General features: G+C 58.5%; 2 protein-coding genes across 2 annotated transcripts; one reads left to right on the forward strand and one right to left on the reverse strand.

The window, feature by feature from the left end:
• The first annotated feature begins 1,169 nt into the window (after positions 1-1,169).
• On the forward strand, positions 1,170-6,268 carry LYPLA2 (lysophospholipase 2). The gene is made up of 10 exons (XM_033115674.1): positions 1,170-1,952; positions 3,378-3,480; positions 3,745-3,776; positions 3,908-3,973; positions 4,457-4,504; positions 4,598-4,668; positions 4,814-4,887; positions 4,966-5,067; positions 5,151-5,324; positions 5,410-6,268. The coding sequence occupies exons 1-10, from the start codon at positions 1,753-1,755 to the stop codon at positions 5,458-5,460; spliced, it is 921 nt and encodes a 306-aa protein (XP_032971565.1). The 5' UTR covers positions 1,170-1,752; the 3' UTR covers positions 5,461-6,268.
• Positions 6,269-6,332: 64 nt separating this feature from the next.
• On the reverse strand, positions 6,333-10,770 carry GALE (UDP-galactose-4-epimerase). Its single transcript, XM_033113229.1, has 11 exons — positions 10,696-10,770; positions 8,909-9,034; positions 8,643-8,758; positions 8,449-8,562; positions 8,029-8,205; positions 7,660-7,773; positions 7,491-7,557; positions 7,329-7,414; positions 7,145-7,222; positions 6,828-6,942; positions 6,333-6,691 (listed from the first exon to the last, which is right to left on the reverse strand). Exons 2-11 carry the CDS (start codon positions 9,027-9,029, stop codon positions 6,633-6,635), a joined length of 1,047 nt encoding a protein of 348 aa, XP_032969120.1. The 5' UTR covers positions 9,030-9,034; positions 10,696-10,770; the 3' UTR covers positions 6,333-6,632.
• Positions 10,771-12,302: the final 1,532 nt, after the last annotated feature.

The following is a 12,302-nucleotide window of genomic DNA, read 5'->3' on the forward strand; positions in this document are numbered from 1 at the left end:
CAGATGCTGGAGCTCAGAAGAAAGGAGGGCGAGGAAAGTTAAGTCAGATGTGCAGTCCGTAGATGGATTCAAGACTTTGGACTCAAATTTTGCAAGTTAGGGTAGCAATTGGAGAGAATTTATCTACAAAGAGAGGATTTCAAGTGGTCAGTATTCTCTCCCTTGCAGAAAGTAGGAACAATTGATAATGGTAATTAGTGTTGAATCTGATCCTCTTGAGAGAATTCCGGTGAGGGATTGGCCCACACTGTTAGGAGGATACGCCCACTGTTTCTCCAGCCTGTCCCAGGTAAAGTCTGCTACACCAAAGTTTGTTGAGCCTCAAAATTTCTAAAATCAACCAGAATGCAAATACAGTTCTTGATGCCTTGAGGGTCCTACCCCTCAGTGACAGCCACAGCCTCTTTATTTCAGTTGGATCATTTTGGAGATCAAAGAAGGGCTATGCTTTAACTTGGGGAAGCAACGGTTAGCAACCTAAAGCAGAATAGCCCTTTATTAAATCCACTGATTAAAGCACTCATCACAGGTAGCCTCTGGGACTGGGCCTCTGAATTTGATGCTTCACTCTGAAGAATTTGCTCAAAGTGCAACAGTATCTCAGGTAACTGGGGGTGCAGGAAGACTTGTTCCTTCTTTCATAAGCAGACCCAATCAGGGATTCCATTGAGAGTGGAAGCTGCTGTGTTGTCTTCACCCAATCATTCCATTTCTGACATCTGGTCCTGGTCCTATGTCCTTGGCTTGCTGTGGTCCTCTGGACCCAAAGCTTTCCTTCTCGGATTCCTGGTATTTTAGGCTCTTTGTGGCCTGTTAAGCACTTAAGACCAAACTGCCTCTTATCCTGGAAAAAAGTGCTTTGTTGAGTTTCCAAGTTTACTGTTTTCTTTCAGTTCAGAGAAGAACTAGTGTAGGTTATGCTGAGAAATGAGCATGACTCATTTCCTGTTTGTGGATGCTCACGTGTTCTTTGAGGAACATGGTCCTTCAGCACAGTCGGCCTTCCCTTCTAGCCTTTCTGTGGACCCTGAGCCCCATTTCCAGTTTACCAGTGCAGCAAGAAGCAAAGGGTGACTCAGTGGTGCTCAAGTAAAGCTCTTTTTGTTTTTAACTGAAGCTCATTGATTTGTGGGATTTTGTGCACGGCGTGCATGGTATCGCTTCTGGAGGGCAGAGACGACACTTCCCATGCCTGTCCAGCTGCCCTGTTATGGCCTGTGTTATTTTCCCAGGGTCCTTTTAGAGTCATTAAGGCCTCACACTGATTTTACAGTGCATAAAGCATTTCCACACGACCTCATTTGAGCCTACCAGCAAAGCTGTGCAACAGGCAGGGTGGTTATTATCACCATTTTATAGCCCAGGAAGCAAGTGCCGAGGTAGCATTACAGTGTGATCCTGAGGTGGTTTCCTTCCCCTCCCTGGGCCTCAATTTCCTCATCTTTAAAATAACACTGGAGGACTAGCTGGTCTCCAGGGACCCTTTTCAGTTCAGCGTAGGAGTCCATCCATGATCCTGGGGTAGGGCATGAAAGCCGGTGGTGGATACCTAAGACCATGATGAAGTGCCGCCCGCGGGGATGGGAAGCTGGGAAATTTTATGCTCCTGTGAGGAATGCCTGTCCTTCCGGATAGCTTTCCTCCAGGAGGCGCATGGGAAGTGACAGCAAGTGGGAGTCTCGGATGCACTGTCTGGATTCTGCAAGTTGACTCCGGGGCTTAATTACGGGGAGTGGCCCCACCGTATCCAACATGGCAGCTCCTATCTGGTGCAAGCCCGACGCCCACTTCCGGGTTCCGTACCGCTGGCCAGGCTACTTCCGGCAGCGCTATGGCTGGGTTCCCGGGACTCGAACGGAAGTTCCGGCGGGGGCGGCCGAGGGGGAAGAGAGTGTCTGTGCGGGAGAAAGAGGAGACTCGCCCGAGAGGTCTCGAAACCCCAGGGAGTGGAGGTACCCTGGTCCTGGCCTGCAGGCAGAGGGAGGGCACTGGAGGAGATCGGACCACAGCGAGGGTCCTGGCGAGTGGGGAGGGTACCGCAGTTATAAGAGATGGGGGTGGGGAGTGAGATGCGAAGGGGCGCTGGCCAATCTTGGCGACTTTGGGGGTAGAGAGGGGTAAGAAGTGGGGGTCCGGGTGTGATTAGAGGGACTTTGTGTCGGAAGTGAAAGATCCCAATGTGGGGCAGGGGTTCCCCAGTGTCAAAGGTAGAACGCCCATTTGTGGGCAGGAGCGGGTCCTGGGTCAGGGTAGAAAATGTCACTAGAGAGAGAAGGCGACCCTTGGTCAGAACAGAAGTTCCCATTGTGGAGAGTGGGAGACCCTGGATTGGGGTGGGAGGGAGATCCCAGGTCGTGGGGGGCGAGGCACCACTCTGAGAAGGGGGGACCCTGGGATAAGAGATGGAAGTTGCCCAGTAGGGAAGGAAGGGGATCCCAGCTTAGGGGGAAAGGTGCATTTCCTTGTGGGAAGGTGGACCCCGGGGTCAGAGGTGAGGAATCCCACTGTGGAGAGGTGCACTCGGGGTCAGACAGGGAAGGTGGAAGCCAGTTGGGAGTGGGAGGGGTGGGCGATTCAGGGAAAGGTAGGTACTTAGGGGCCTGTAGCGGAAGCTTCTGGGGAGTTTGGAGGGTGCTAAAGATGGGGAGGAGCCAGACTGCCTGACATTCTTTTGTGTGTTTGGGAGTCCCAGAGCGTGGTCAAGCTGGGGAACCCATCTGGAGTCAGTGGGCAGAAGCAGCAGCAAGTTGTTTCATTGGGGTGGTGGGGGGCGTGGGGCACCAGTTAGGGGGTCGGTGGTGGACCATCTGTGCTAATGAGCAGCCCCCAGGGGCTCTGGGCATGGCTGGCTGAGCTAGAAACTGCTGTGGAGGCTGGGTGGGGGCTGCAGGGAGGGAGGTTGGAGAAAATGTGTGTGGGGGGGCTAAGGGCTTGAGGCATATTTCCCTGGCATTTTTCTCTTCCTTTCCCACTAGGGCTGGGGAGGAAGGGACCCAGAGGCTCTAGAGAAGGGGGATGATTGGAGAAGCCAGGAGGAGGCAGCTATCTACTAAGGACTGTTGGGGGGCGGGGTGCAGCTGAGGATGCCCTGGTGCCCCTCCCCCACAGCCCTAAGCCCTGCCTCTGCCCATCTCCAGCAAGCTCAGGCTGTGTGGTGGCCACAACCGGGGGGACTCCAGGCGGGCTACCTCGGCTTCTCTGCCCTGGAATGGAGGCAAACTTCCTACCTGCTCTGGCCCGGCCTTCTTGCCTGCCTTTTCTTTGTGCTCAGGACAGAATCCTGGGTGCAGTGGGAGGCTGATGGCCCGGGTAGGCCCGGGTTTGAGGCTCTCCCCCTGCCTGAGCTTGCTCTTGACTACTCCCCCAAATTTGCACAGGCCCCAGCCTGGAGCCCTGCAGTGTATGTGTGGTAACACCATGTCTGTGCCCCTGCTCACCGATGCTGCCACTGTGTCTGGAGCTGAGCGGGAAACGGCCGCGGTAAGGGACCTCTCCTATCCATGGCAACCCCCATACTAGCTGGGGAACTGGCTGGAGGGGTGTGGGAAAAATGGAGGTGGCAGTGAGGAGAAGGGAGCAGCCTGGAGCCTGGAGGCAGGGGGTTAATAACCTGTTTGTTGCGACCTCACTCCCCCCACCCCGAAGTCCTTGGAGGGGGGGGAGGGGTGGCCAGAAGTTGGAGGACAGTGGGGAATGATAGCAAGATGATACCTTCTGTCTTCCCCATCTCTGATTCTTTTCCAGGTTATTTTTTTACATGGACTTGGAGACACAGGGTGAGTGAGCTGGGGAGGGGGTCTCCCCTGGGGAGCCAGGGAAAGGCCCAGTGGGCAGGATTGGAGAGGCCTGTTCTGCCCTCCCTTTCTCCCTCTCCACATTGTTGCCTTTTCTCCCTTCTCTCTTACAGGCACAGCTGGGCTGACGCCCTCTCCACCATCCGGCTTCCTCATGTCAAGTATATCTGTCCCCATGCGTGAGTGTCACCCTAGCAAGGGAGGGGCTGAGGTTGGGAATAGGCTGGGGGGCGGTCCTGCGGTCCCAGGTCTGTTCTCTCCTGACAGCTGCATCCTGGGGCCTGGGCCCAGGACAGTCAGAAGTGCCATTTTCAGCCTTCACTCCTGGGGAGCCCTCAGGAATAGGGTCCAGCCTCAGCCCAAGGCCTCTTAGACCTGAGACCTCCAAGAACCAGGGCCCTCTGTTCCCAATCCCCAAGTACTCACCTACTAAGCCGGAACCCCTTCAACACTGAGTGCTGGGCTCTGCTTCTCCCTCGCTACTGCTGATACCCCAACCACAGCTTCCAGCCCCAAGTGGCACGTTGCCTGGCAACACCTTAAACACAGGCCCTGCCTGTTGGGAGGGGCCCCCCAGGGCTGCTCTGCCTGCTCCTGGACTTACTGCTATGGCTGCCTCATCCCTCTGGAGCATGATAGCCCTTCTTGCTCTCCTTCCCCAGGCCTCGGATCCCTGTGACACTCAACATGAAGATGGTGATGCCCTCCTGGTGAGTTTGGGGAGGGGGGAGAATGGGAGCTGAGAGAGCTCTAGGTGGCTGGCCAGGGTCTTCCAGGAGCTACCAGTGCCTCTGTTTTCCCAGGTTTGACCTCATGGGGCTGAGTCCAGATGCCCCAGAGGACGAGGCTGGCATCAAGAAGGCAGCAGAGAACAGTAAGGCCCCACCCCCGCTTCCTCCTCCCTCCAGCCCCACCCCCCCCCCCGGCCAGGAAAGTGTTGGGGAGTACCTCTATGTGGCCCCCTTCCCTAGGCCCCTCTAGTAGCTTTTCCCCCACCCAGTAATACCCCCTCCCCCCAGTAAAGGCCTTGATTGAGCACGAGATGAAGAATGGGATCCCTGCCAATCGTATCGTCCTGGGAGGCTTTTCACAGGTGAGGGGAGAGAGAGGGCGGTGGGTGGTGGGTAGGTGAGCTGTGCCCTCATGACTTCTCATCCTCTCTTCCCTCCAGGGTGGGGCCCTGTCCCTCTACACGGCCCTCACCTGCCCCCACCCTCTGGCTGGCATTGTGGCCTTGAGCTGCTGGCTGCCTCTGCACCGGGCATTTCCCCAGGTGAGCTCTCCACAGTCCCTGTCTTGCTCTCAGTCTCCTGGTGGCCGAGGGATTGTGCCCTCTGAGTCCTGTCTGGCCCACAGGCAGCCAACGGCAGTGCCAAGGACCTGGCCATCCTTCAGTGCCATGGGGAGCTGGACCCCATGGTTCCTGTACGGTTTGGGGCGCTTACGGCAGAGAAGCTCCGGTCTGTTGTCACACCCGCCAGGGTCCAGTTCAAGACTTACCCAGGTGTCATGCATAGCTCCTGTCCTCAGGTCAGTGGTGAGGGTCCACTTCCTGCCCTACCCCTCTCGCTCCTCCCTCCAGGCAGGCGCCTCTCACATCCCTCCTTCCTCCCAGGAGATGGCAGCTGTGAAGGAGTTTCTTGAGAAGCTGCTGCCTCCTGTCTAACCAGTTGCTGGCTCCCAGCGCAGTCCCCCAGCTCACAGGGGACCCAGCACACATGGCATCATCTTGGATCTGAGCCGGTCGAGCCCCTGCCCCCACCCTCCCTGACCCATCCTCTTCCCACAGGCCGCTGGGGCAGGCGGGCCAAGGCCTAGCCAGGCCTTCCTTCTTGGCTTCAGCCACCCGGATGTCTGCAGCAGGGGGTGGGCTGCTTTCTTCTCCCATTTCCCTGGAGGTGGCCCCCCGGCAGCAGTATTGGAGGGGCTGTAGGCAGCGGAAGAAGGGGCCCAGCCGCTGACCCACTCACTCAGGACCTCACTCACTAGCCCCGCTTTGGGCCCCCTCCTGTGACCTCAGGGTTTGGCCCAAGGGGCCCTCCCAGGGCCCACTTACACCCTACCCCCAACTGATTCTGCCCAGATAATCGTGTGTCTCTCCTGCCTCCACTCCAGCTGCTTCTCAATCATGAATGTGTCCATGACCCCCGGCCCTCTTGCTGCTGTGGGCTACCTGCCCCGGGCAGAAGTGTTGGTGAGGGGGCAGAGTCCTTGGAGGGGGCCTTCCCTCAGCCCTTTCCGACTTGGGGGCTGGGCCCTGCCTCCCCATTACCTTCCTTCCCCACAGGCCTGGAGCCTGCAGGGCTGGACTGAGGCTCAAGGTCTCCCCCAGCTGTCTCACCCCCACATTGTCCCCACTCTAGGGCCAGGGGGCGGTGGGGAAGGAGTTGTGTCTCGTCTTCTGTCTCTATGTGGATTTGGGTGTTTTTCTTGTTGTGTCCTGGATTCCGATAAAATTAAAGAAATTGCTTCAACTCTCAGGCCTGGCTGGTTGTATCCCAGAGGTAGAGGGACCGTGTGTGAGAATCTGCTCCAGTGTAAGAAAACTTTTTATTTTAAATACTTTGGAGAGGGCCTTCGTAGCAGTATAAATTAGTGAGTGTTTTGTCTTAGGACCCTGCCTCCCCCACCCTGATGGGTTCCTGGACCCTGTGGAAGAGAAGAGTTAGAGACCCCTATTCCTGGTCAGTGGAGCCCTTGGCCTCGTGCCTGGTGGGCTGAGGGGGCCAGCTGGGGTTTGAGGTAGGGCAGGCCCTGAGGCCCCTGGGTTCCTGCCAGGTGCTGGACAGCAGGTAGTTGTGACTCGTTTCCTTTTCTGGTCCGTGGTAGGAGAAGGTCTCAGGCCTGCACGCCAAAGCCTGAAGGGTTCTGCTTCTGCCAGCGCCACAGATCTTCACCTGCAATGGGCCAGGTGTGTGGTCAAGGTGCACATTGGAATACCGGGTCCCCACCACCTCGGGTAGGCCAGGGTAGGTGTGCCCAGACCAAATCAGCCCCCTCCTAGCTTCTCCCAGGGGTCGGGCTAGCACTCACACATCCTGTCCAGCCCTAAGGCTGCTGTCCAGCCCAGCTCCTGGAGGGCCAGGCTGGGGTTGGCATAACAGGCAGCCACATCACCTTCCCGGCGTGCCACCACCTTGTACGGGATCTGCAGGAGGGGGCAGTCGTAGCTTAGCTGAGCCGGCCCTGGCCTCGCCCAGCCAGCTGCTGACCGAGCCCTCAAGAAACGTGCTGGGCAGGAGCTCGCTCGCGGCACCTGGCGCTAAGGCAGCACCCATCAGGTAGGCTAGTGGGAGGGGCTAGGTCTGCTGCTGACAGTCAGGTAGGGCAGGGCAGGGTGGACGGCCTACCTTCCTCCCAGAGGCCTTCTCCATGGCCCGGACCATCTGCAGCACTGAATAGCCCGTGCCCGTGCCCAGGTTGTAGATCTGCCCAGGAGAGAACAGGGACTATGGAGGGAGCTGGCCTAACCACCCCTCTGAGCCCCGGTTGTCCAGGACTCCACCCTCCCCCGCTGCTCCTTTGTCTCCCTACCCGGCAGCCACACTGCTCCTTCAGTTTCCTCAAGGCTGCGATGTGGCCCTTGGCCAGATCCACGACATGGATATAATCCCGGACGCCTGCAGAGGAGGGGGGTGGGAGGGCTCAGTGTAGTCTGTCCTACCTCTTCCGTCCCACTCCTGGTCCTGGGCTCACCTGTGCCATCCTCTGTGTCATAGTCGTTGCCAAAGACATTCAGTGCCTCCCGGCGCCCAATCGCCACCTGGGGTAGAACTCAGGTCAGCTCTTTCCAGGTCCTCGGCACCAGCTTTACCCCTCAACCTTTGGGCTTCCCCAAACCCCCATCCTTCCCCTTCTCCCTTACCTGGGAGACATAGGGCATGAGGTTGTTAGGGGTGCCCTGGGGATCCTCGCCAATGCAGCCAGAGGCGTGGGCACCCGTGGGATTGAAATATCGCAGCAGCACTGCATTCCAGGCCTGGGGGACACAGGTTAGATGACTGGGGGCGAGGGCGCAGGCCGCGTGTCCCAGCTCAATCCAGAGCCCTTTTCCTCCCACAAAACCCCTGTGCCTGTTCTGTCCCTAGAAAGGCGCAGGGGATCCAGCCCTCCCCCAGTGCTATGACCTTGGGCAGTCTCTGCCGTTTCCTGAGCTCTAGCTTCCTCCTGGGGGGGTTGCTTGGGATCCTCAGACACAGGGCTGAGCCAGGGCTGGGTCAAGGCGACTCCTCACCTTGTCTGCCTGGCACAGGTCCCGGATCATTTCCTCGATGAAGAACTTGGATTTGCCGTACGGGTTGGTACAGCCACCTGTGGGGTGGGCCTCATCCAGGGGCAGGTACTGGGGGTTCCCGTACACGGTGGCAGAGCTGCTGAATACCAGGTTCTTCACCCCGTGGGCCCTCATGATCTGGCCGTGGAGGGGAGGCGTCAGTGGCCTCTGCCTCACACGTTATTCCCAACCCCTTACTCCACAGGTGGTTGAGGCTGAGGTATAGGCACACCCATTTACAGATGGGGAGACTGAGGCTGAGAGGCTGAGAGATGTGTCCAAGATGCTACAGCTTGGGCCCTGCCTGACTGCCCACTGTGTTGGACACTGCCTGCCTGGCTAGGGGCCTTTCCACTGTCTGTGTCCTTGCTGACGTCTTACCTCCAGAAGCTGGATGGTTCCTGTCAGGTTAACTCTGTAATAATCCAGAGGCTTCTGCACTGACTCACCCACGGCCTTGAGCCCCGCAAAGTGGATGACAGCCGTAAAGCTGTGCTGCAGGGGCAAAGCTGGGGTCAGAGGTTTCTGTACAGACTCTGGCCCTCGGCAGTGCCCGCCTGCCTGCCAAGCCCCACCTTCTTGAAGAGATGCTCCAGGGCTGCCTGGTCCAAGATGTCCATCTCTTCAAACTCCAAAGAGCGGCCTGTCAGCTCCTGAACCCGTCGCAGGCTCTCAGGCATGGAGCCCCGTCCTGGTTGGCCACATGGAGGCCATCAAAATCAGAGGAGATGGGGTCCTGGCTTCCCACAGGACAGACACACACCCCTCAAAGACAAAGGTGGAACCCAGGGTTTTACTTCTGTCCCCACCGGAAGCCCCAGCCCCCCACCCCCACACTCACCACGAATGGCATTATGAAAGTTGTCGATGACCACGGGCAAATAGCCAGCCTCCAGCAGCTCCAGCACTGTGTGACTGCCGATGTAACCAGCCCCACCTGTTACCAGCACCTTCTCTGCCATCGCACCTGGCCCAGGACACACAGTCTCAGAGGAGGCTGAGGCTGCCCACTCAGGGCCTCCACGCAATTGGAGTCCGGCCTCGGAGGAAGGCAGTAGTGTGTCCTACTTAATAGGGTGGCTCTGAGGTCAGCCCTGGTCCAAGTCTGGATACCATCATTTTCTGGCCTTAGAGACCACATACTTATCCTCTTTTGGAGCTTATTAATTGTGCAAATGCCATGTGGTAGTGTAAGGGTTAAATGAGGTGATTTGAAAGGCCTGTTACATGGTACAGGTTGGGAGACTGCCACACAGGTGCCATATTTTCTAGTCTCAACTGACTGTGGTTGGGAAGATGGAGCCTAAGGCTCCACGCTGCCTGCCCCAAGGTGTCTGGGAACTGGACAGTTCGGAGCAGAAGCAAACAAGGCAGCAGCACAGAGATTTCAAGATCCCAAGAAAGGGTCCTGTCTGCTCAGGCTCAGGCCTTCCGGTCCCTCTGCCATCGCTAGATGTAAACTGGCTCCTGCGGCCAGTGATTAATACCTCCTGCTGTGTGCAGCCCTCTCTCTCTCTCCGATTCCCTCTCCTTCAAGGGTCAGCTGGGAGGAAGCAGGAAATACACCAGATGGCCTTAGGGTGGGGTCCTTTGCCAGGCAGGCTGTGCCCAGTTCTGGGGCTGCAGCCCTGCAATCCTGGAATGGGCCCCACCCCAGGTCAGCCAGGCTGGCTCAGCCTCTGCCTATGCCAGGGCCAGCAGGATCACTCCTCGTTTGGAGCTAAGGATCCTGCCCAACTCTAGGCCCCACTGAGCTGGGCAGTGTAGACGTGGCCGACTCCACTGCCAGGTGTGCACCCAGCCCTGAACAAACTGCGGGCAGAGGGGGAAGGTGGCCCCAGACACTGAGACCTTTCATTCCGGGCGGCCCGGCCCACAGCTGCCTTCCTCCTGGCTGTCTCAATCCCCTCCTAGGCTCATCCAGATCCAACCAACTTGGCTGAGTGCCAGGCTCTGTACCGGGCACTTTTCCATTATTTTCCCGAATTTTCCCAACATCCTGATGAGGTAGATATTATCACTGGCACTTTACAGATAAGGATACTAAGATCAGAGAGGTGAAGTAATTTGCCTGCGGTCGCACAGCTAGTGCTAGTTGGGCTGGAATCCAGATCTGCAGTCTCACAGGTCAGTCCGTCGCCCAAACAGTTCTCCCTTTCCCCACCTGCTTCCCGCTGGACTCTGCTCCGGACGCGGAAGCCGCCCCCAACCCCCACCCAGCCGAAGTCCACGCACTGTGCGCATCCCCAGAAAGTGGTCTAGGAGGGTGCCCTGGGAGGCTGCGAGATTGGTGAAGCGGCCTCGCCCGGGACCAGCGGGGTGACCTAGGTCAGCTGTCGCCTGCTCAGTTTTCCCAGTCTGCATAATGGAGGGGAGGGGGTGCTAGGTCTCGGGCAGGGATTTCGGCCATGGCTTGGAGGGGGCCACGCAAGGAATCCCCAGGCCGGGAATGAATGAACCCGGCTGTCCCAGCCACAGCAGCGGGAGCTGGGAGCAGCGGGGGGGCGGGCCAGCCCCGCTGGATTCTGCCCAGAATGCCGCCCAGTCCCCAAAACTCTCCCGCGCTTCCCGCGGACCACCCAGCCCCTCGCGAGCCCGCCCGCCTGGCCCCACATTCTCCTCCAGAACCTGCTCGGGACCGCGCGCCCCGCGTTGCCTCCAGTGGCGCCGCCTCCCGCGCCCCGAGCCCCGGTCCCTTTAAGAGCCGAGGGCCCACCTGGTTCCGCCCCCTGGTTCCGCCCCCTCCACGCCTCCAGGTAACGTGTCACTCGGGAGACCACACTACGGGGCGCCGAGAGGACAAATGGCGCTGCGAGTTCGAGGCGCCTGCGCGGCGCGGCGCGGCCCGGAACAGGTCAGCGGCGGGCAGCACAGTCCAGTGCCGAGGCGGTCGCCGGGGGAAGGCGCGACTGGATCTGGGACCTAGGAGCCGAGAGGCGGAGGTCCGCTCCCTTGGTCCACGCCCGGGTCCCCGCGCCAGGCGCGAGCGCTCGTTCCGACTCCTGGACGCAGGAGCTGCGTCCCCGGGCAGGCGGAGCGTCCCAGCCGGGAGATGGGGCTTGTCAAGGGAGCCAGGCAGCTATCCCAAGGCAGGAACCACAGACTCGGGCGAGGCCGCTAGGCCTGCTCCACGGTCACCCACAGGTTTTCCCACCCTTTTTGTACCTGCCAAACCCTTTCTTCAGAGTGAGCCTGGGATGAAATACACGACTGCATGGAACGAAGGCAACAAGGGGTGGCGCCGATTGAAGGGAATGGCGGGGGTCATCCAGAGGCTGCGGGTTCTGGGAAGTCCAGTTTGCAAACCCACCAGAGAACTGGAGGGATCTCTGAAGCTCCAGTGGGAATTACAGTGCCGCCTGAGCTGAGCCTTCACACAAACCGGGGCCCCAGCTGCTGGGGATGGCTTCCACTGCCTACCACGGTGGGTTAGAACATGGTGTTATGTTTCTGTCTAAAACAAAGGTAGGACTAGGGAAGGAGGTACGTAAAGGCATGACATACTGAGTGTGGGGACAGAGTCCCAGAGGGTTTCCAGGCTCTCGGCCTCTCGTAGAAAGGTGCTGGCTCGGGTAGCAGATGGCCATCAGCTGGGACTAGCTGGTCATCAGCTATAACCAGTTAGCCAATTAGTCACTAATGTAACTGCAGGGGCTACGCTAAGGGGTTGGTTGCTTGGCAGGGAGAAAAGTGGACGGCAGATTGCGGGTCGTGTGGGTCCTACTTCATGTGTCTCACTGGCCACCAGCGAGAATATAGTGATATGACTCCCCTATCTCTGGCTCCGTGGGTGTTGCTTTTTGGCCTCACCATATCCTGCGTCCTTATGCGGGGAGAGGGAGCTGAGACCCCGCATGACACCCCGCGTGACACTGACTGATGGAACCTGAGCAAAAATAAATGTACAAGTGTTTCTCAAAGGCTGAAATGCCCTGGGCCTGCTGGGGTCCAGCAAGGATGAGTGACAGACAGCAGAGCCTGAGATCCAGAGCTAAAGGGCACCCAGACCCGCCCCTGGCCCGGCCCTGAGGAGCAAATGGCCACTGCTGCCCACGGGAGAGTTTGGAGGGCAGCCCTGGTCACAGAGTCAAGAGCCTCAGAAACAGCCTCTCCAGTCTCTCTGGCCAGCCCTGAGTAAGGCCAAAGCCACCCATTTCCAGTCACTATGAATCTGAGGCTCAGGTAGGGAAACGGAGAAAACCCAGAGGTTAACAGTCTGCAGTTTCCTCTCAGTG

Source organism: Rhinolophus ferrumequinum, chromosome 9 (assembly GCF_004115265.2).
Source record: "Rhinolophus ferrumequinum isolate MPI-CBG mRhiFer1 chromosome 9, mRhiFer1_v1.p, whole genome shotgun sequence".
Taxonomy (NCBI): Eukaryota; Metazoa; Chordata; class Mammalia; order Chiroptera; family Rhinolophidae; genus Rhinolophus; species Rhinolophus ferrumequinum.